Source organism: Patella vulgata, chromosome 4, assembly GCF_932274485.2.
Source record: "Patella vulgata chromosome 4, xgPatVulg1.2, whole genome shotgun sequence".
Taxonomy (NCBI): domain Eukaryota; kingdom Metazoa; phylum Mollusca; class Gastropoda; family Patellidae; genus Patella; species Patella vulgata.
The window spans coordinates 47,190,328-47,211,410 of NC_065882.2; the positions used below are offsets into that span (position 1 = coordinate 47,190,328).

Sequence of the window (21,083 nt, forward strand, 5' to 3'; positions counted from 1 at the left end):
TACTCTTGTACTGTAACCGGTAGGCCTAAGTGACTCCCAAAGCAGACAAATTTCAAATAGGAAACAGTGACCAATGGGGCTGCAATTCAACTGGGGTGATGTTAGCTGCGATGTTTATCAATTTCCATAATTTTTCTGTAAACGCAAGTGACAAAAGAGCATATAATACCGACATCCAAACTCTCATTTTAACCACAACTAAACATAATATCAAGGCCGTATATATCAAACTTTCAATCAAATTGACTGATATGCGGCCTCGCTCAACAGCGGCCTCACTTCGTACACCCTATCATTTAGCGGCCTCGCTTCGTACACTCTATTATTTAGCCTCGATCTAAAATTTCCGAGAGTATGACGTCAACGTAACGGGCAATCTCCGCTTCCGACGCCATTTAAAAATTTAATCAATCAATGAAATCATGTTTAAATCCAAGCCAAATCCAAGTCCTCCGTGGGTCTACAGAGTTGATTTTGTGCTTGTTGTGTAAATAAAGATCTAATTTATAATTTCTGTGACATCTGAAGCCTAAGTAAAGACTTGCAATAATCAAATTTAGCTCTTGCATAATGTATGTTTAAGGACCAACTATAGAAAAAAAATAATAACTGATTAAAAGATTGAAGTCAATTTCTTTTTTCATTTGAAACTGAACAAATATCTTTTTATCTCTTTAAAAGAAATGGAGGGAATCTAAATGGCAATGGTCAAGCAGGACTTCAATTAGAAAGTATTGATTTTCACCAGCAGTCTATGAAACTAATCTGTCTGTGCTGATTAAATTTATTTTCTAAAAAAAATCAAGTATGGGGTATACAGCCTCTGTAGGGCACAACTGGACATTTAATAAATTGAACCCACTTGATACGAGGGTGAAAGTTGCAACATTAACTAGATTAAACAAGTACAAACACACTATATGGACCAGGAACCGAGTATCATGTCATTGGAGCCATTTTGGAATTGTGATGTCATATCAAAAATTGAAGTCTATCAATCGATGAATAATTGTCAACTGAACAAGCATTATTTGTCGCCCTCAAGATGAAGAAAAACAACAAGATGAGAACCCATGATAGTTGGAATTCCTTGAAGAGTAGGCTAAAGTGTTGCTGTCCGATCAAAATTTCTTTCATAGCACACAGTATAATCTTCTTTACGCTGGTTGGTTCAGAACATCAGGATGTTAAAACCCCCATTTCACTTTAAAGGAAAGCAGAGTACTATTAAAATGGGTTTGTCCGTCCACCCGTCCGCACTTTTTGGGACACAATAATTATGCTTCTTATTGAGCTATAGTGTCCAAACTTTGTGTAGGTCTTATATAACAACCTTTGTTGACAGTTTGGACCAGTCAACTGCTGTGGGTACATGTTTTGTTGCATGGCAACTTATATTGATTATTTGTGATAATTACTTCAAGAGTTGTTACTTTTGATCCGTCTTGATCTTTAGTGCATTATAAATGCTCCAATTACCTACAATAGTAAATGTGTGACCACCTTTGTGGACCACTTGGATGACTCTGCTACTGTAGGTGTGTTTCATTGTCTGGCAACCTATCTTTCTTCCAGATCATAGAAATACCTTAGTTTCATTCACAGAGTAAAAATACACAGAGTGGCGACTTGCATTACAGCCCATAGAAACACAGCGACTCGCAATGCGTCTTAGGAATTGTCTGTAATAAACACACTGACAGTTCGCTCAACGGCGTTACAATATCTATATCGATGAACTAAATCTCTTTAATTTCGTAGTTTTATAGTATTTTTGGTAACAAAACTACCGAGAATTATCACATACAATCATACGTTAGTTGTGTGTGTTTTTTGGATAAGGCCTATTTTACTCAACATCAACATGATTTACCTGTCTTCTAGAGCTTATTACTGTGTGATTTTCTTATTTATGTTATGTTAATAAAGTAAGCTTTCATTAAAATATGGAAAAATAATTTAAGAATATTAAAATCGAATTTCAAATAGGCATATAACGTTTTCCAATAAACAGATTTGAGCCCCAACGTTGAATCACTGTGTGCTTTTATGATTTTTGTTCTATTAATTAATGTAGGCTTTCATTTTTAGAAAAATAAAATAATTAACGATATTAAAATTCTATTTGAAAAAGGTCTATAACATTTTTCGATATACATTATTTGAGTTGATTGGTTTCTCTTTTTACAAACAAGTATAAACCAAGAACAACTTTAGAATGAATACTTTGCATATTGCTCTGGGTGTCAATGTTTTGACAGCCTTTATAGGCCCCCTAATACTATGAAATTATCCATTTTACACTACTGCACAAGAATATATTAAATTATTATAAATCTGAAGTTTGCTCTAGATATCCATGACATTAGGTCTGATCTGTGTTCAGAGTTACTTTTATTTTTGTGATTTTTTTTGTCAACTGATTATTTAGAAATAGAAAATTTAGTTTATACTGTGTACTTATGGAATTATCTGCCATGAAAACTGAAGTTAACCATACAGCATACTATTACTAGATAATGACAGAGTAAATTAAAATTATTTTGAATTACTGAATGGTTTAAAACTAGTGATAGTGCTTCAGTAAATATTTTATTGGTCGGATAAGGCCTACCAGTAATAGGGGAAATGTGATTTTGAAAAGCATAACAGTATTAGACTTACTGTTTTATTAAAAGCTTATTGCAACTGAAAATTGAGCAAAATAATATTTTTGTTATGACATTTACAAAGGTATATTACAATACCATAAACTTAACACTTAAATTGTTTACCACAAGTAATTGTAGGCCTACATAGAATCACATTTTATTTTTCGATACACAATCTTAGAAAAAATTATGGCTTGTCCATTATCCTTTTGCCAGAATACAACAGATTCTTCGGAAAATATAGTTAGTTTCATTGCACATGATACTATTTCAATTTCTTTTAATGATAACATATGAATCTAAATTTATTTTATTCGGTAGACTAGCGTTACGTAGGCCTATTATTGTGTTTCTAGATTTTATTTGTTTTTACAAAAAATATAGAATGTAAAAAGAACATGTGCAACTACAGACTTAATGGGTAGAGCTTACGATTTAATATTTGATCCTTTAAAAATCAAAACTACATGTAATTCTAAAATTACGAAAATACTAGATACAGCATGCGATAAAGAATGCAAGGAATGAGTTGGTTTACATAGAAGCGCAACTACTTCTTGTCCTGCGAAAGCGCAACTACTAAAAAAAGATCTACAATTTAAATTACCGAGTATTAATACGACCTATGACTATGACATGTCATGAATTCAAGTGGCGTGGTTTCGATTCCCCGCTTGTACGCGACAGGTGTAGGGTCGCCTGTCCAACCTTGTGGGTTTTCTTCGGGTCCTCGGACAGTTTCCTCTCACTCAGTCACTGCTAAAAAAAAAGACCCATCAATTGAATTATCGAAATAAAACTGAACCATGTTAGTCCCGAAATTACCTTGATTTGATTTAGCTTAGACAAGTTAGTTATCATAAGTTAGATAGTCTAAAGACGTATACCTCTAGATCTACTTCTAGGCCTACAGTACTCAGTTGGCCTACTCTACATTGGAATATATCATATGCAATATAATGCCAATTAATCTAATTATCAATCAAATATGAAAACACCTTTCACCAAATGTGTACTCTTACAAAATAAAATTGTTGATGATATATACTGCTGTTATTATAATCTATAGTATAATAGTATTTTCTTCTGTTCAACTGCGAAACGTCTTCTTTAGCCACCATGTTTAGTGACATTACAGACAAACCCCAAGATGCAGTGCGTGACCTACTTTTTATGCAAATGAAGAAGTCGCCACTCTGGGTATTTTTACTCTGTGGTTTCATTAAAGTAATTTTTTATGTTGCGCCAATGACCCAATTAAATTGATGGTCGCCTACCGTCAAATGGTGCTACATTTGAAGAATGATTTTCTCAAAATAAAATAATTCTTGAATTGATTGATGCATCTCATAGAATTCTTAAGAGAAATGTAAAATTTTAATATATACAGTTGCGTCTACATGTATCTACATTAGGAATTTATATGAGGATCAACAAGGGAAAAGAAACAAGACCAATGCAAGTTTGCCATGTTCAAATAATGGTAAATACTAATGGTTTCTTGTAAAATATTCATAAGAGCATCAGTAGAAGCCATTGATATATTAGATTTGGTTAACCTCCAAATGAATGTGTGATCTTTAAAGCTCGGAAGATCTATTATAATGGTGGGAAAATGTATGGATGAAGTAACTTTTATAATAATGTCTGATGAGCTAGTCTATATAAGCTGATGTTTAATTCCCGGTTGGCCAAATATTCCTAAGAAAGCATAGTTTATGCAAAAAGTTTGCCACTTAAATTTAGCGAATAGCTCGTTAGAAATTCCCAAAATATATTTTTAAATAAAAAAAGTTAAAGACCCATGCTTTGGGTGAGTTAAAAGGTTATTTGCCTGTAGTTATTTTTGATAATTTGAAAAATATTTGTGTAAAATGGTAAGGTTTCTTCAATAGTGGTCCCATTATTGGTGGTTCAAAGCACAATGGAATTTGGCAATATTTAAATTAAGCATTAATGTAGTGCATATTTTTTATTTTTTATTTAGATAACTATAAAAGTGTTCAAATTTGTTTTTGTAGGGGCTATATACTTACACTACCAAGAATTCTTCAAGCTGGAGCTAAAGAAAGATTTTGTTTGATGTTTCATGATGGTCCCCTGGAATATTCAACATTTACACTTAGATTAACACATCAAGATACAGAAATCCAAGACACCTATGAATTATGGACAGGTAACACTTTATTTTGTATAATAAAATATGAATTATTAATATAACTAAATATAACTGCTTTAATCAGATACATTCAGAATTATGCCTATTTTTGAAGAGATTTTTAGTGATAGTATTATAGCGGGTTTGAGTCTACTATATTATGGAACAGGAACCAAGCATAGCATGTTTTCAGCCATCTTGGACTTGTAACGTCATATCAAAAATCTAGTAGATGCACAATTAACCAAGGAACAAGTATGCCAAATGTCTGTCAATTGGCTGACCATTGGGCTTTTTTTTTTTTTCAAAAAGCGACTCCCTAAAGAACAACAAGATGAGTAGTGCTGGGGACCAGTTTCTGGTCCGAAAATTTTGCATACTGTTTAAAATCAGTGTTAGTAGCACACATACAAAAAATTCATAAACAAAACATTTTGATATCATTTCAGTGGTTTAATTTACTGTTAATTAAAGAATGTAAAAACTTTAAGATTGTAGTAAGAGGGGTTTATGACTGGCAAAAATGTATCTTACGAAGCTCGCCAGTATACAGTATGAGGGCAAGTCCGTCAAAAAATGTAGTATCTTGGGACTTATAATAAGAAAAAATGTAGGCTCAAGCTCGGCAAAACCGACCCTCAGTTTAAATAGATGCAAAGTAAGTCCCACCCCTTTTTACCAGACACACAACCTCCAACTGTGGGTTTATTCAGAAGAAGCAGGGATTCGAATACTGGATGCTCAATGGTTTGCCCCAAACATCAATTCAGAGAAAACAAAACGATTATTTATTATTCCAAAAGTTTTATTAAATAAAGGGTAACATCTGTAATAAATGAATAAATAGATGATTAAATGAATGAATGAATGAAGGAGTTTATCCCTAACAAATTAAATGGGCCTCAAGTTCCAAGATTAGGGTTTAGCTTTATCCCAGTGTTTACCAGATGAATATGAGGGTACGTTTTTAAACAAATAAAGTAACCAGTTTAAATGTAATCTCGAGATTCCATGACTATCGTACCATAGTAACTTTCAACAACTACGAATCTTATGCATCTTTCCGCCTACATTAAAACTGGTTCCAGCCAGTCAAGACCACTTCCTAAATGCAGGAATTCGCTTCACGCAAGATAAAACTCAGATGGGCAGGCACAGTCATTACGCACGAAACAATACAGGTACCGGTTTGCACAAAGTCTGCAGCCCACTTAATGATATGAAAAACCAAAACCGAATCTACTGAATGCAGACAAAAGTCCACCCCTTAAAAAAACTCTGTGGGACCACTTCGCGAAGGTGATCCACATGCCAATGATCGACCAAGTATAAATACAAAGCAATTCAAACTGAAAGCGCAGTAATATTTGAAAATGTAGAAAGCCACTTTAAATGCTGAATTTATAAGCCTGTAAAATTCATAACTGAACCTAACTAAATCACCATGTTTAAATACTTCTTACATCATCGATAAATAAAAGCCCAAATTAAATATTGTTTGTTAGCATGGCGGAAAAGCTACTTTTCCTGGCTAATAAATGGAATAGTTACTATTCCCATACCTATATTGCCTTCGGTGATGAATTCGACTGCCTATATACCCTCTTACTCCCGAAACGCTTGTGCGATCAGCACTGAATGTCGACAATTCAAATGCCGATTTGATTGGTTGCGCACAGCCAATCAGAGAGCAGTATGAAAAGCTCAAAGCGTAAATCAAGCATGGCCGACTTTTGACAGGTAAAAAATGAAAATTATTTATGTATTATGGTAAACAAACAGATGTTTAATGCTCAAGTGGTCCTGAACATGGAAGTAGAGAGTGTTTTCAATAGATTACAAGTAGTTTTGAAGCATGTTGTTTGCTAGTTTTATGATAAAGGGATTTTCAAAAAATGAAAATTCCCACAAGATCAATATATACTTATTGAAGACAATGAAGATATTCTTGTCATGAAGCTTGTGGTCAATTGACTGGATTAACCACAGTAAAGCTTGACCTTATTAACCAGACTTGAGAAATAAATAGAACTTGCCTCCAGGCAGACATAAAAAAAATTTCCTTGACAAAGATCATCTTAATAGTGTTTTATTGTATAATGTAATATGAAAGATTCCAGTTGTCTCATGATTTTTGGTTTGTCATATTTAGAATTTATAGAATTTGACACTGTTAAAAGGAGGCAAGTCTCTAACTCAATATCTTCCACAGTCTTTTTGACATTGCAAACACAACTTATTGGTAAATTTAGATCAACATACCCTACAAGAGAATACTACCGGTGTAGACTGGATTAACCAGGCGCCAAAGACTGCCATTCAATTTGGACTCTTCATGTAACATCGCCAAATATAACTGATTAGAAATTACAGTATATATAGAAACGATTGAATGTAGAAACAATTGAATGTAAATCACTTAAAACATAGGTGTATCTCCCAAAGATCTCGGTTCCTTTTGATATTGGCGTATATCGGACCATAACTTCATGGATTATGGCTCCTGATTGTACAAAAATCACCTTTTAGCTTGTGGATACTCTTGAGGTCAAAATTCTCATCTGATTTTGATGAAACTTGAAATGCATATCGGATTGTAACTTCCTAAATTATGGCCCCAGATTGTACGATAAATCACGTTATTAGCTTGAGGTCAAAATTATTATCCGATTTAAAAAAAAAAAGCGTTTGAATATATTGCCATTACACTGTAATGATGCTTGAGTTTGAATTACGTGAAAATCAGTCAAAACTGCGGGACGAAATGGGCGCCCCTCGTACACAAATAATTTAAAAATATGGTATTTCAAGGTTGTGAACCCTCTATAGGTCATAATTTTGATCCGATTTTAAGGAAACTTGAAATGCATGTTTATGACCCAAATATCTTGTTTCCTTTTGATATTTGTGTTGGAACTTGGCATATTTATTCCTTCTACCTTAAGAATAGCAACTATTTTTTTTGGTGCATGTCCTCACCCCCAGGGGCTTTGTCACACCCACGTTTTGTTAAATTTAGTCTGTAAATTTGGCAAAAGAAACCCAACACCTAGCCTTCTTTATTTTAAAGAGTACCATATGAATCAAAGCAGGAATGTGGGACATATATTGCAGTGATAGTGATGCTCTGTTTAAATATGGTTATACTCACTTCCTTTCTTTAATAGGATTATTGTCTCTTTCTTTCTTTAATAGGGTTATTCTCTCTTTCTTTCTTTAATAGGGTTATTCTCTTTTTCTTTCTTTAATAGGGGTATTGTCATTTTTGGTTCATCTCTGTGTTTATTAATTGGATCACTGTGATTTAAACTTGAGGAAATTCAGTTGATAAATTGTGTTTCAGACATCTTTAAAAACATTTTAAAAGGTACTTTGCAAATTGCTGAAAATCCGATTCCATTCATTTGATTCTCACAGATTGATCAATAAAAGGGATAAATCTCCACCGACATGCTACAACTGCCTTGAATACAGAGTGAAAATGTCTATTATGGTCGTGTAACAATGAACTAATGGCTGTACATATTAAATTTTCTTTGTATTGTAATGTCAACAAATGTTTCAATTTGATAAATTCATAATTTTACATGTTGGCTACACTGTAACCTTTTCTTCATCTAAATATCAGTGTTGTTACACCTAAATTATAGGTAAAATAAAAGTCAAGGTTGATGTGTGATGAATTTCACCTGTTTTATGATTCACTTCTGGATTTTTTTCTTAAAGACAGGATGTTGTGTGTCCATTGTTCTTGATTGTCCAAGAATGTTTGTTTTATAAGAAAAAGTCTATGTCACAGTAACAGTATTACACCCATGTGTAAACTGTTCTGTATCAGCTGCCAAAAATGTTTTTATTTTGTAAACCTTTATTAATATTTCTGTGTCGTATAACATTTCTTGCATATTTTATGTGGAATAGTTAATTTGGAAACACCTATATAATGTCTTAACAATAATTGCAAATGGTTTGTAACACTGACAGCAAAGACGAAAGTCCAATATGGCACTAGATATATTGAAATTATTTTATATACCCCAAAAAAAGAGCCATTTGATGATTAATTGACATCAACTTTTGAACTTAATCAAATTTTCTAAATTTTCTTCCAAACTTGGCATATTACTTCCAGCTTCATTAAACTGCAATAACTCTAATATACAGATTGACAATATTTCTGTAAAAAGTGTTTTTGTGTGGTTTGTAAAATATTTTGCTACCAAAATAAAAGATTTAAATCATTCGTTGCCTATCAAAATGTAAAAGCTACATTTTATAAATACATGTATGTATTATGATGGTTTGACAAGGGTACTTCATTGAGTGTTTTAGATATTGCATGATGGAATGTTAGTGCTTGATGTGTTTTTCTTCACAAGTTTATTTGAGCAGAAAAAACCCTGAGAATGTCAGATTTGTTAGATCCACATCCATATAATAGCGGTTGCTTCGTACTTAGCCTCTAGGGCAATGCAATTATCCACGTAACACACACAGCAACCAAATGTAATATCATGCATCGATCTTGTTCAATTCAATTCATAACATCAATTGCAACGTATTTCCTCAAATAAAACTGATGGAAAGTTCGCATTTATGTAAAAAGGTTTGAACGTATATTTCTTATTTCAATGTCTGTAGTTTCTAAGGACACATTAGAAAGACTGGTTAATTCCATTGTTTGCTTGATGAGAAATTGATGAGTGTCCGGTGATGATAAATATTAGATGTTCGGGAAGATGAGGTGACATGTTTCCGTATGATATATAGAATGATGATCTAATTAATTTACACCACCAACTTGACAATACAGGAACATCTTTTAGCAATATTGTGATTCATAACGGAAATAAATCAACGTGGCTATAATGATAACAAGAAAAGTAGTCATATTAAACTTGATAACGTTGAGAGAATACTCTTCGAAACGTCGCTCAAATAAATAAGTAGCTGTTTTTCCATAAGTATGTGTTATAGTTTATTACCCTATCCAGTTCTTAAATGCCTCTTAAAGATTACATATTAAACCTGTTACTACACATTTTTATACCCCACATTGAAATATGATTGTATATTTCAATTGTCATACGTGTCTCTGGTTTCTAGAAATTGTGTGTAAACTCCCCTAAGATGTGTCACATTTCCAGTCTGAAATTTTTTGAATTTATACTTTGTCTGGTTTGGTGAGAGGAAACAACAGGTTGATATTCATCAATTTCTTACACAATTCCTGGAGTGCTCCTTAATTTAATAATATTGAAAAGAAAATAGCTGGTAGTTACATTAAGGATTGTCAATTTTACAACTGAAAACTTTAAATGTATTCAATTTTTGGTTATCATTAAAGATGCATTTTGTAAGAATTAGATAAAGAGCTTGTTATAATAGTTCAAAAATAGATAATGAAAAATGAATTTAGGGCCTGTTGAAAATTTCGGTTAAAGTACTTTATTCTGAGCGCAGTTGTGGAGTTATGATTTTTCGAAGGTTTAACGATATAGTCTTGATTGTCAAGTACCATTGCTACGGTAATAAACAAAGTCTTGGGTATCCACTTTTGAATTAGATTATTAAATGGTGAATGTGTTTTACTCCATTAAAAATCACTGTCATTCAATGAATGTCTAGAGAGTTGTCTACGGGCCTGTCATGTGAATAAATGTCTGATTAATAATGTGTATGACATTTGAAGTCAAATGAAAGACCTGTAATAGGTAATGTATCTTTAAGTTTACAAAATTTCAAATTGTTTTGAAAAAAATGTTTCGTGTATGTAGTTTTTTTGTTTTTTTTAAATATGTCATACATGTAGTTTTATGAAAGAAAATAGTTGGTGCATTTGGCTGAATACTTTTTACTCACATGTTATATTTTTTCATTTTCAGATGAGGGTGGTTGTGAAGAATTCGCAATACCCAATAAAGTTGGAACTTATACGGTGTCACTTGTTCATGATGATAAACTACTTCAAGAGATGGAAGTGGAAGTCCGAGGCCAAAATCTTATTACATTTATTCAGACAGACAAACCAATGTATAAACCAGGACAGAAAGGTGAGAGAAACCGTAAAACGAAATAAAACAAATATGATAGTACTATATGGACTCTAAAAAACGAGCATGATATTCTCGCCGCTATCAAAAAACGAAGTCTGTCAATTGATGCGCAATTCTCCATTGAACCACAGGCGTTGAAGTTTCATGTCGATCGTATTTGAATTGGCAGAGCCTTAGGCTTTGCCCCCAAGAACAACGAGTTTCGGGTAAAAAATATATAGGGATATTTTCCAGAACAAAAGAAATAATAGGGAACACAATCCTGATATGACTATATTTTTGTATGTAAAGATCATATATGAGAGGTGTTAGTAGTGTGGTGGTGTTTTTATTTTACTGATATTACTATACTAACAGATTTATAAAATAATCATAAAATATCCTCACATGACCCATCTTAAATTTTGAGATATTTGATAGCCGAATTACAGGTCTAGTTTGCTTTTGATCGGATTCCATTTGTATTTTACTGAATTGTAGCCTTATGTTGACTTGAGATAATTGATTTAAATTTTGTACACTTAATTAAATTTAGATCTCCCTTGATATGCACAGTGTGAACTGTCACTTCTTGTACAGATTTTGTAATGGAAAACACTTAAATTTCACAATCTAAATTGCAAAGTATATAGTTTATTGGAAAGAGTTCTTGTAAATTATTGTGAGAAAACCAATATAAAGAAGTTGGCAGTTGCTCAGTTCAGCAACTAATATGTAGAAGATTTATTTGCAACTTTATCCTAAAATTTGTCTTTCCCGCAGAATGGTAATGGATTTCTTTCAAATTTAGTAGAAAGTCTTCTTGACATAATCCTGTTAATATCTATTTATTTTATCATCAACTACATGTTTCTTTAACCATATTAGCAATATATTTGAGTCGACTTAAAGCAACTTATTTCAAAGATGATAAATTTGTTTTTACAGTAAATTATCGTATAATGACTATGAAGAGAGATCTTAAACCAAGAGTTGGAAAGGTAATTCTTAATTTTTCAAATAGTTACAACCCTCCCAAATTATCTTGGTGCTATGGCCCCACATTGTTTTCTATTTAGACCTGGGCCCTTATTCACGAAAACTTAAACTAAGATAAAATCGAAATTTTAAGAAATACTGCAACTTCATTGGATGGATGCAAATTGATTTTACTGGTTAGCCAATCGAATTGCAGTATTTCTTAAAATTTCGATTGTATCTTAGTTTAAGTTTTCGTGAATAAGGGCCCGGAGCATTAATTAGCTTAGCCTTATCGAAGTAAATAACACTGATTCAAAGAAATTGAAATCTTTATATGGAAATAATATTTACTGTACTAACAAATCTTGACTACTATTCTAAATGGAAAGACATATAAAAAGTGTCTTTTAGTATGAACAGGACGAAAACTGGGGTACCTTGTACACATGGACAGTGCAGTAAAGAAAACCCATATGTTAGTCTGAAAATGATTTATATATAGCAGTATTTCTTCCTTCTAAACTTTATTCAACTTTCCAGATAACTGAAGTATTCATCAAAGACCCAAATGAAATACGAGTAAAACAATGGCTTGATATTGATTCAGATGGTATGTTATAAATCTCATTTTAATAGTGTAAAAACAAATTGTTTCATTGTGCAGAGGAGGTTTTGTTAAAAGATCAGAAATACTTTGGGGAGTTGTTGAATATGCATATCAGTTTAGAAATTCTAAGAGTTTAAGTCCCTGTATATATCTTGAAATATTGTCAAATAATGCCCATTACTGGGAGCTCAACCCACACAACTAATGACATGCACTCTTATAATCCCACACAACTTGTAATAATTTTTTCGCTTAATGGCTGAAATGGATAAGTCTAGTTACAATTTAATATAAATGTTTAAACATCTTGTTCCATTTGAAAATGTATTTCCTCCAAATTTGGTTATAATTCTTCTTGTGTGCCACTTATTCATATCAATGAAATTGCTTAGTTTCACGGGAGAAAGGAAGTGGAACCTTAAAGTGGTAGATATCCAATTATCTCTAAGACAGTTTTGCCTTTGTTTGGCTTGAACAATTTCAATAACATTAGGAAGGCATGTATTGGATGCCTTGGTAGCACTTGTCAGAATTTTTCTAATAAAAACTGAAATTGTGTTCTGAGATAATATTAAGCCATTCTAAGTTGTCATGTAATATAATCTTTTGGAAAAGGTCTGAGTAGTTTTGAATTTCAACTGGCTGCTGAACCCAAGCTTGGTGATTGGACTATTGAAGCTAATATTGATAATGAACTTACTAAACAGACATTCAAAGTGGCAGAATATGGTGAGTACTTTCAATTATAGTATCGAGGAAAATCAGAACTGAGAAATAATATTCATTTGCAACAAAAAATGAACATCACAGATTTCTTATATCTTAGAAACTGCATATTTAGAAAACACTGGAACACTGATCTTCACATAGTTTATTGTCCTGTCCTTCTGTCCGTCCATCACTGTTTTGGGACACATGAACTCTCCCGATTGAGCTAGAAGTTCAAACTTAGTTGTAGGTGTGACAGATTAGATGAATGCCTTGGTGGAGTTCGAAAATGAGCATTTTCTGCTTAGGGTAAGCCGAGATAAGCAATTTGATTGGTTGATGCTTTGGGACACGATAACTTTGGTTCTAATTAAGTGAGAGTGATGAAACTTGGCGTATAGTATACCTAACTAAGTTTAATAATGAGCATTTTCTGCTCAGGGTAAGCAGTGCGATAAGCAATATGATTGGTCGAGACTTTGGAGCTTGATAACTTTGTTTCTAATTGAGTGAGAGTGGTGAAACATCGTGTATAGTTTCATTACATCAGTACCATGACAAAGTTCGATGATGAGCATTTTCTGATTGGTCGAGACCTTGGAACACAATAACAGTACTCTCCTTCTAATTGAGGTAAAATGTTCAAACTTAATGTAGATGTTTATTAGGTGAATGCCTTAATAGTGTTCGATCATGTGCATTTTCCAATAAGCCTGAGCAAAGATAAACAATTTGATTGGTTGAGACTTTGGAACACGATAATTTTAGTTCTAATTGGGTGAGAGTGATGAAACTAAGTAGCTTAAGCTAGTAGCACTAAACAATTTGATTGGTCAAGACTTTGGAACATAAAAACTCAGCTTTTAATTGAGATAGAATGTTTAAACTTGGTGTAGATGTTTATTAGTAGCCTGTTCCCAAATCCTATTCTTATTGAATAAAATATAGTTTTAAAAAAAAAAGGCGCTGGCTCGCTAGCCTGGAGATCGGGTGTTCAATCCCTGCATTGGCCGAGAAAGTTCATCAGGTATCCCCTAGTCAGTGTTGCAGGACGGAGGGCCAGACAAGGATAGCTGTCTAGTTGTTCGGATGGGATTAAAAACTGAGGTCCTGTGTATATATTGGCATGCACGTAAGAGATCCCTTGGCAGTTGGAATTCGATATAAGAATAGGCCATAGTGCCACTGCCCGGGCAAAATTTCCCTCATAGCACACTGTATGGTGTATGCCCGTCTTCATTAGCCCAGTCGGAGCAGAACAGTAGGACAATAAACCCGATTTCATTTCGTTTTGACTGAGTTCAATAATAGTTTCAAGAACCTAACTTCGTATTTAGGCTAGAAATGCTAGGAAATAGACAATGCAAAAACTATAAACATCAGATTAGCAACGTTAACTTTTCATTGTCACTGTCAAGGTGATTAATATAATGTCTTTGACTCATCTCAGTATTATATATTTGAATTTTGTACTGAATTTATGCTTAAGACTACCTTATCAATCTGATATATTTTCCTGATTGCTAAATTGACTAAAAAATTTTGATTCCATTCTTGTTTTTATAATTGCAGTTCTACCAAAGTTTGAAGTTACCATAAATCCTCCAAAATATCTGCTCGCTAATGTATCAAATGTAGAGGGAGAAATATGTGCAAAGTAAGCTACCTACATGTTTTATTGAAATATGGTACTGCTTTTATAATAGTGCTTTTCCCTTGTCAGTTGTTGATGATGGAAGGCCTGGCAAGAATAAAAGTGTCTAGTCATTTGGACGGGATGAAACAATGAGGTCCAACCATGTTTTTCCAATCTATGGAAGTAAGAATTTGATAAAGGTTAGGAAGAAACACTGCTACCAGGGTAATTCATTGTACAGTGCCTGGTGAATACCCATCATCATTAACCTGGTTGATGCAGAGAAGTAAAACATAAAACCCCATTCCATTTCATTTTAGAATAGTTTGTACTATTTAAATTTTTGAATGGAGGAAATGGTTCTTGAGGAATTGGACAGACGATTTATACCACTCAACAAATGTGTTGAATGAAACAAATTGATGTATGCCGATAAAAAATACATTAATCGAGAAAAAAATAGATTAATCGTTAAAAAAATATATTAATCAATTACTTCATAGAGATGTTGGTATGTTGAATTCACACGACATTGGTTCATTTGTTCATGTATTTTGTATGATTCTTTATTGATTATGTTTTTTTGTTAACAGCTATACATATGGTCAGCCAGTTAAAGGTTTCTTATCTGCTGAAATTTGTTTAGGGGGATTGAGAACTTTTTCATCTTGTGCTAAAATTGATGAGGAGGTAGGATTTAAACTATTTTACAGAAATAAAATATTTTTGTCACCCTTGTCTTAATTATTGCAGTATAATAGAGAACTGAGTGCTTAGTTGATACTATAGTTAGTTGCATTCAGAATTTAAAGTTAAATAACTTTGGTTGCTAACTTCATTTGAAATTTTTTAATGAATTCAAGTTGAATATTAAATTCCGCCATTTAAATTATTCATTGGGAGGTATTTGTAGCTGAATTATCTTAGTACTCAGAAATAGCTGATAAACATCCATTAAATTATTTGAAGGATTCAGTATTTTATGTTTTATTGAAATGGTTTGAAGGATTCAGTATTTTATGTTTTATTGAAATGGTTTGAAGGATTCAGTATTAAAATGTACGTTTTATTGGAACAGTTTGAAGGATTTAGTATCTAAATGTATGTTTTATTGAAATGGTTTGGTGGATTCAGTATATAAATGTATGTTTTATTGAAAATTGTGTCTATTTTTAGATTGATGGATGTTACAAGTTTTCTGTATCAGGATCGGACGTAGGATTTCGACCAGATTCTTATTTGTATAGATCAAAATTGAAGATATCTGCATCTGTCACAGAAAGAAACACGGGTAACTTTAACTTTTGAATCACATTCGCAAACGGTTGTTGGTTTTTTTCATGATGTGTTATCAATTGGAAAGGTTTTGTAGTTTGGATTGTCAGTGAAAAGTCATTTTACTGACTTATCAGTGTTAATTATAATTACAGGAATTGAAGTAAAAAAATCTCACACAGGACCGTCTGTTTCATTTGATCCACTGAAGATAACGTTAGAAGATGATACAAATAACCATTTTAAACCATCATTTCCATACCGTGGACGTGTAAGTATATGCTGAAATGTTTTTTTTTAAAGATTTATATTGTATTATTGAAATATGGTTGTATATTTTTATACGCCCACATTTTCATGTGGACGTATATTGTCGTCGCCCCTGTCCGTCCGTCCGTCCGGACGTCTGTCCGTCCGTCCGTCCGGACGTCTGTCCGTCCACAATTGTTTGTGAACAGTCTACAGGTCACAATTTTTATCCGATTTCAACGAAACTTGAAATATAGGTTTATCACCCTAAGATCTCGGTTCCTTTCCATATTGGCATGTATCGGACTGTAACTTCATGGATTATGGCCCCTGATTGTACGAAAAATCACGTTTTTAGCTTGTGAACACTGTAGAGGTCACAATTTTTATCCGATTTGGTTTAAACTTGAAATGTATGCTTATAACCCAAAGCTCACGGTTCCTTTCCATATTCGCGCATATCGGACCGTAACTTCCTGAATTATGGCCCCTGATTGTACGAAAAATCACGCTTTTAGCTTGTGGACCCTATAGAGGTCATAATTTTTATTCGATTTAAAAAAACCTATTATTATATCACCGTTACACCCTAAGGACGACTGAATTCGAATTTCGTGAAAATCAGGCCAAAACTGACAGACAAAATTGCCGCCGTTCGTTCTCAAATTTCATAAAAATATGGTATATCAAGATTGTGGACCCTATAGAGGTCACAATTTTTATCCGATTTTGTTGAAACTTGAAATGTAAGTTTATAACCCAAAGATCACGATTCCTTTCGATATTCGCGCATATCGGACCGTAACTTCCTGAATTATGGCCCCTGATTGTATGAACAATCACGTTTTTAGCTTGTGGACCCTATAGAGGTCATAATATTTATCCGATTTAAAAAATCGTATTATTATATCACCGTTACACCCTAAGGACGACTGAGTTCGAATTTCGTGAAAATCAGCCCAAAACTGACAGATAAAATGGCCGCCCTTCGTCCTCAAATAGAGTAAAAATATGGTATATCAAAGTTGTGGATCCTATAGAGGTCACAATTTCTATCCGATTTTGTTGAAACTTGAAATGTAAGTTTATAACCCAAAGATCTCATTTCCTTTCGATATTTGCGCATATGGAATTGTAATTTCCTGAATTATAGCCCTTGATTGTAGGAAAAATCACTTTCGTTTTAGCTTGTTTTCTATCCATCTCTCGAAAATGTGGGCGTATCCTGCCTGGCAGCCGCTGGTTGGTTTGGTGCTTGCCAGGCTTTTAGACATGGTTATCAAGACACTACGGCAGCTATCAGTTCGACAAATTTTGTCTGCAATCAAAATTATCTTAGAGCTCCCGGCAATATCAGCTCATAATATTTAGATTCAGTAGGATATTAATTATAAAAGATAATCATTTTAACCTCTCTTGTCCATAATGAGAAAAAAGTTCCGAATTTAGTTGGCTTTTTAATTAATTATAATAGATAATCATTTTAACCTCTCTTGTCCATAATGAGAAAAAAGTTCTGAATTTAGTTGGCTTTTTAACCTTCATTTTGATCTTTAAATTTAAAAACAAAGACTTGATCTGGATATTTGAATTTTGTTTTGTTTACCAGGCAGTTATTACTAAACCTGATGGTTCACCAGCACCAGGAGAAGTTATAGAGATCAGTATGATTAATTATAAAAATGATATACGATTAGCTAGAAATTTCACATCAGATAAAGATGGGTTGATTCATTTCTCAACTTGCGATCCTATTACAACCAATACATCAAAGTTTAGAATAGAGGTAACTTATTCTTTCATATTTTATTTAATATACTTTGTTATATGAAATATTCACCAAAAAGGATGGATCCTGTGTCTATGATATGCTCCTATAACTGCTTGACAATAAGAATTCTGTGTATATGATATAACAGTCTGACAAAAACAGAACAACACAGGCTATGTAAAATTGTCCAGGTTGTCCATCATGAGAACTTATAAGCACTTGTTCTTACTCTCTTCTTAAACAACACATCAATTATTAGTGAAATCAGGTCGTAAAAAATATTGCAACATTTATAATGTGCCAAATGATGTGTTTTGGTCATTCCACTCCCAATGTATCTTGTCATTAGACAATATTGGTCTCACAGATAAACCTGGTGGCAACTGGTGGTATTCAGTGACTAGAAAGTGTAAGCACACCAAAAAAGCCAAAGTTCATAATCAGGTATATAAAAGCCCATTTCAAGAGCACAAGAATTTGACACTTAGCTTGAAGCGTTATCATGTCACTGTATGGTAACAAATCTGTCAAACTTCTAAGACAAACCCTTCAATATTTCTTCAAATTTTCTTTTTAAAGAATCGGTTGAATAATTTTACTTACATTTTGTGTTTTCAGGCTAGAGGTGTTAATTATGCAGCCAATGATTTTTCTCCACCATCTTACCGAATCTACATGCCTAGAGGATTTAATACTGTTAAACAATGGTTTTCTCCATCTCTTAGTCACATTCAAATACCAAGAAGAATGAAAGACGCTGTCAAGTGTGGTGAAGAAATTACATTCGACATTCCATACACAACAACATTAGATTCCTACACAGTCTTTAATTTCCAGGTAGTTACAATTAAACATGTTTTCAGGGTAGAAAGTTGAAATTGGAATAATATATCTTATAGATAAAAATAATATCTACATAGATAGGAGATTAGACATACTAAATTATTTGTCTTGTGATCATATTGTATTTGAAATTTTGATTGGAAAATTGTAGATTAGCTGCTCTTAAAGGCAGGTGTGTGTTAATTTACAACTTTACCCAATTAAGCTCTGCTCAATGCAACCCACTTTAACTTTGCTCAAATCTACTTGTCGGAATTTGTTATAACTCGTAAAAACAGAACTAAACAAATACCAAATTGCTGCCCATTCGACAACCTCCATTTTCCATGGTGAACTTGACATGTGACAAAATCTGCACTAATGTGATTTGCTGTGTAGGATGTCTCCCTATCGGTTCTGTCGTTCAGTAGGTATATGTCAAAAAAAAATATAGTTGTTAAGATTTGTGGAAAGTGAACATTCCAAATTTTATCAGTTGTGAACTGGTGAGTTGTATGATCGTGTAGGTTGGCAGTTGTTACCAGTTGTGTATAAAACTCTCCTGTTTTCTGCCATGCTATGATTTTTTTGTGTAGGGGATTTTAAATGTTCTCCGGTTTAGATAAGTGTCGAATACAGTGCAAGGATTTTATCCATATAAAATTGCATTTTGTTTTTACTCCTAACCCTGTTGTGTTAATACCTTATTTTAAGAACAATTTTGTCGACACTGCCAATTCTGTTATTAGGTTATGTCAAGAGGAAGAATTATACACACAGGACACATGGAACACCATTTTCTGAAACATGATTCTATGGCAGTATTGGAGGTACCAGAAGAAGAGTGCTTGATAAGAGAAATTGCTAAACCGGTTTCTCCACCTCCTCCACCTGTGGTTGTACCAGTCTATTTGGACAATGTGAAAACAACAACAACACGTAAACCACAGCAACGAGTAGAAGAAATGGTCCCGACTGAAGGAGATTATCAATCTGAAACTGCTGAGAATGTCGAAGGTAAAAGAAAACAGGTTGTAGAAGAAGAAATTAAACAAGAAATCTTTGAACCACTGAATGCACCAATTAGAAGAAAGAGATCTATGATAAGTATGTAAAATTTGTTTTTAAGTCTTTGTCATTTATCTTGATAACTTAAAAATGAATACTTTATACTTTTTTTTACTCTACAAGAAAGAGTATGCATACTCTATCTAGAATACCTGATACCACTTCTCAATTGAGAAGTTTACATAAATAACATACTTGGAAATTCGTAATCTTTATGTAAGAGTATATTGTCATCTTCCTTGTCCTTAAGTCCACAATTTTTAAAAATGATTTACAGGTGTGAGTTTTTTAGTTTTTTTCTACCTGCTGGGATTGTTTAGTTAGTCCTAGACCAAAACCTTGTAAATGTTTTACAGGCCAGCATTTTAGAAATTGTTTTCTCCTTCAGACTTACTGGGATTGTTTAGGAATTCTTGAGGATTGATAGAAATTTAGAGTTGCTCACCAATTTTATACAGTATTTTTGCTTGTTCAAAATGCTACTGATGGGTATATTGGCTGGAAATGCTATTTTTTATTTTATTAAATTAATCAAAAGTTTATCTTGTTTATATTTAGTGCCTGACATGACAAATGCTGAAGAAATTCCTGTAAAAATGTCAGAAAATCCCTCCACACATGTTTCACATGTTAAAATTAAGTTTGTTGTGACACCAGAAATGTCACCTAAAGCCAGTTTACTTGTGTACTATGTTCGAGCTGATGGTGAAACTGTAGCAGACAGCATACAGTTTGATGTTGAGCCATGTTTTAGAAATAAGGTTAGTCTCTGGTTTTTTTTTCTTTGTCACTTTTGCTACCTGGAATTGCAAGCCGTCGACTATGTTTGGCAGAGTGGTTTCTTTCAGATTTATCAGTATAATGAGCAGACCAATATCAGTCAGATAATTGGTTACGATATCATACTAGGCGGAAGTGGACATTAATCCCAAGAACAGACAAACGAACAGTTAGATAATCAGATGTTAAAAAGTACAATGATTACTATCAAATAATCTCTGTTGGTTATTTGATTGTTTTTACAACATCATAGTTTTGATGGTAACAAAAAAAGTAAAAATAAAAATGGTTGGAGTGCCCAAGTTTAGATTTGTCGTTGATTCCATAAAGTAGTTAGGTTTT

At 33.1% G+C, this 21,083-nt stretch overlaps 1 protein-coding gene across 4 annotated transcripts in view; it reads left to right on the forward strand.

Moving 5' to 3' along the window:
• LOC126817602 (murinoglobulin-1) overlaps positions 1-21,083 on the forward strand; it is a 62,866-nt gene that overhangs the window by 12,576 nt on the left and 29,207 nt on the right. For all 4 annotated transcript variants that reach the window (XM_056100115.1, XM_050544683.2, XM_050544682.2 and 1 more), the window contains exons 2-14: positions 4,673-4,827; positions 10,695-10,862; positions 11,793-11,845; positions 12,366-12,435; positions 13,048-13,161; positions 14,713-14,797; positions 15,370-15,466; positions 15,953-16,067; positions 16,207-16,322; positions 17,910-18,086; positions 18,690-18,908; positions 19,643-20,000; positions 20,520-20,722. In XM_056100115.1, the coding sequence (XP_055956090.1) occupies positions 4,673-4,827; positions 10,695-10,862; positions 11,793-11,845; positions 12,366-12,435; positions 13,048-13,161; positions 14,713-14,797; positions 15,370-15,466; positions 15,953-16,067; positions 16,207-16,322; positions 17,910-18,086; positions 18,690-18,908; positions 19,643-20,000; positions 20,520-20,722 (1,930 nt within the window). The remainder of the gene's footprint in view (positions 1-4,672; positions 4,828-10,694; positions 10,863-11,792; positions 11,846-12,365; positions 12,436-13,047; positions 13,162-14,712; positions 14,798-15,369; positions 15,467-15,952; positions 16,068-16,206; positions 16,323-17,909; positions 18,087-18,689; positions 18,909-19,642; positions 20,001-20,519; positions 20,723-21,083) is intronic.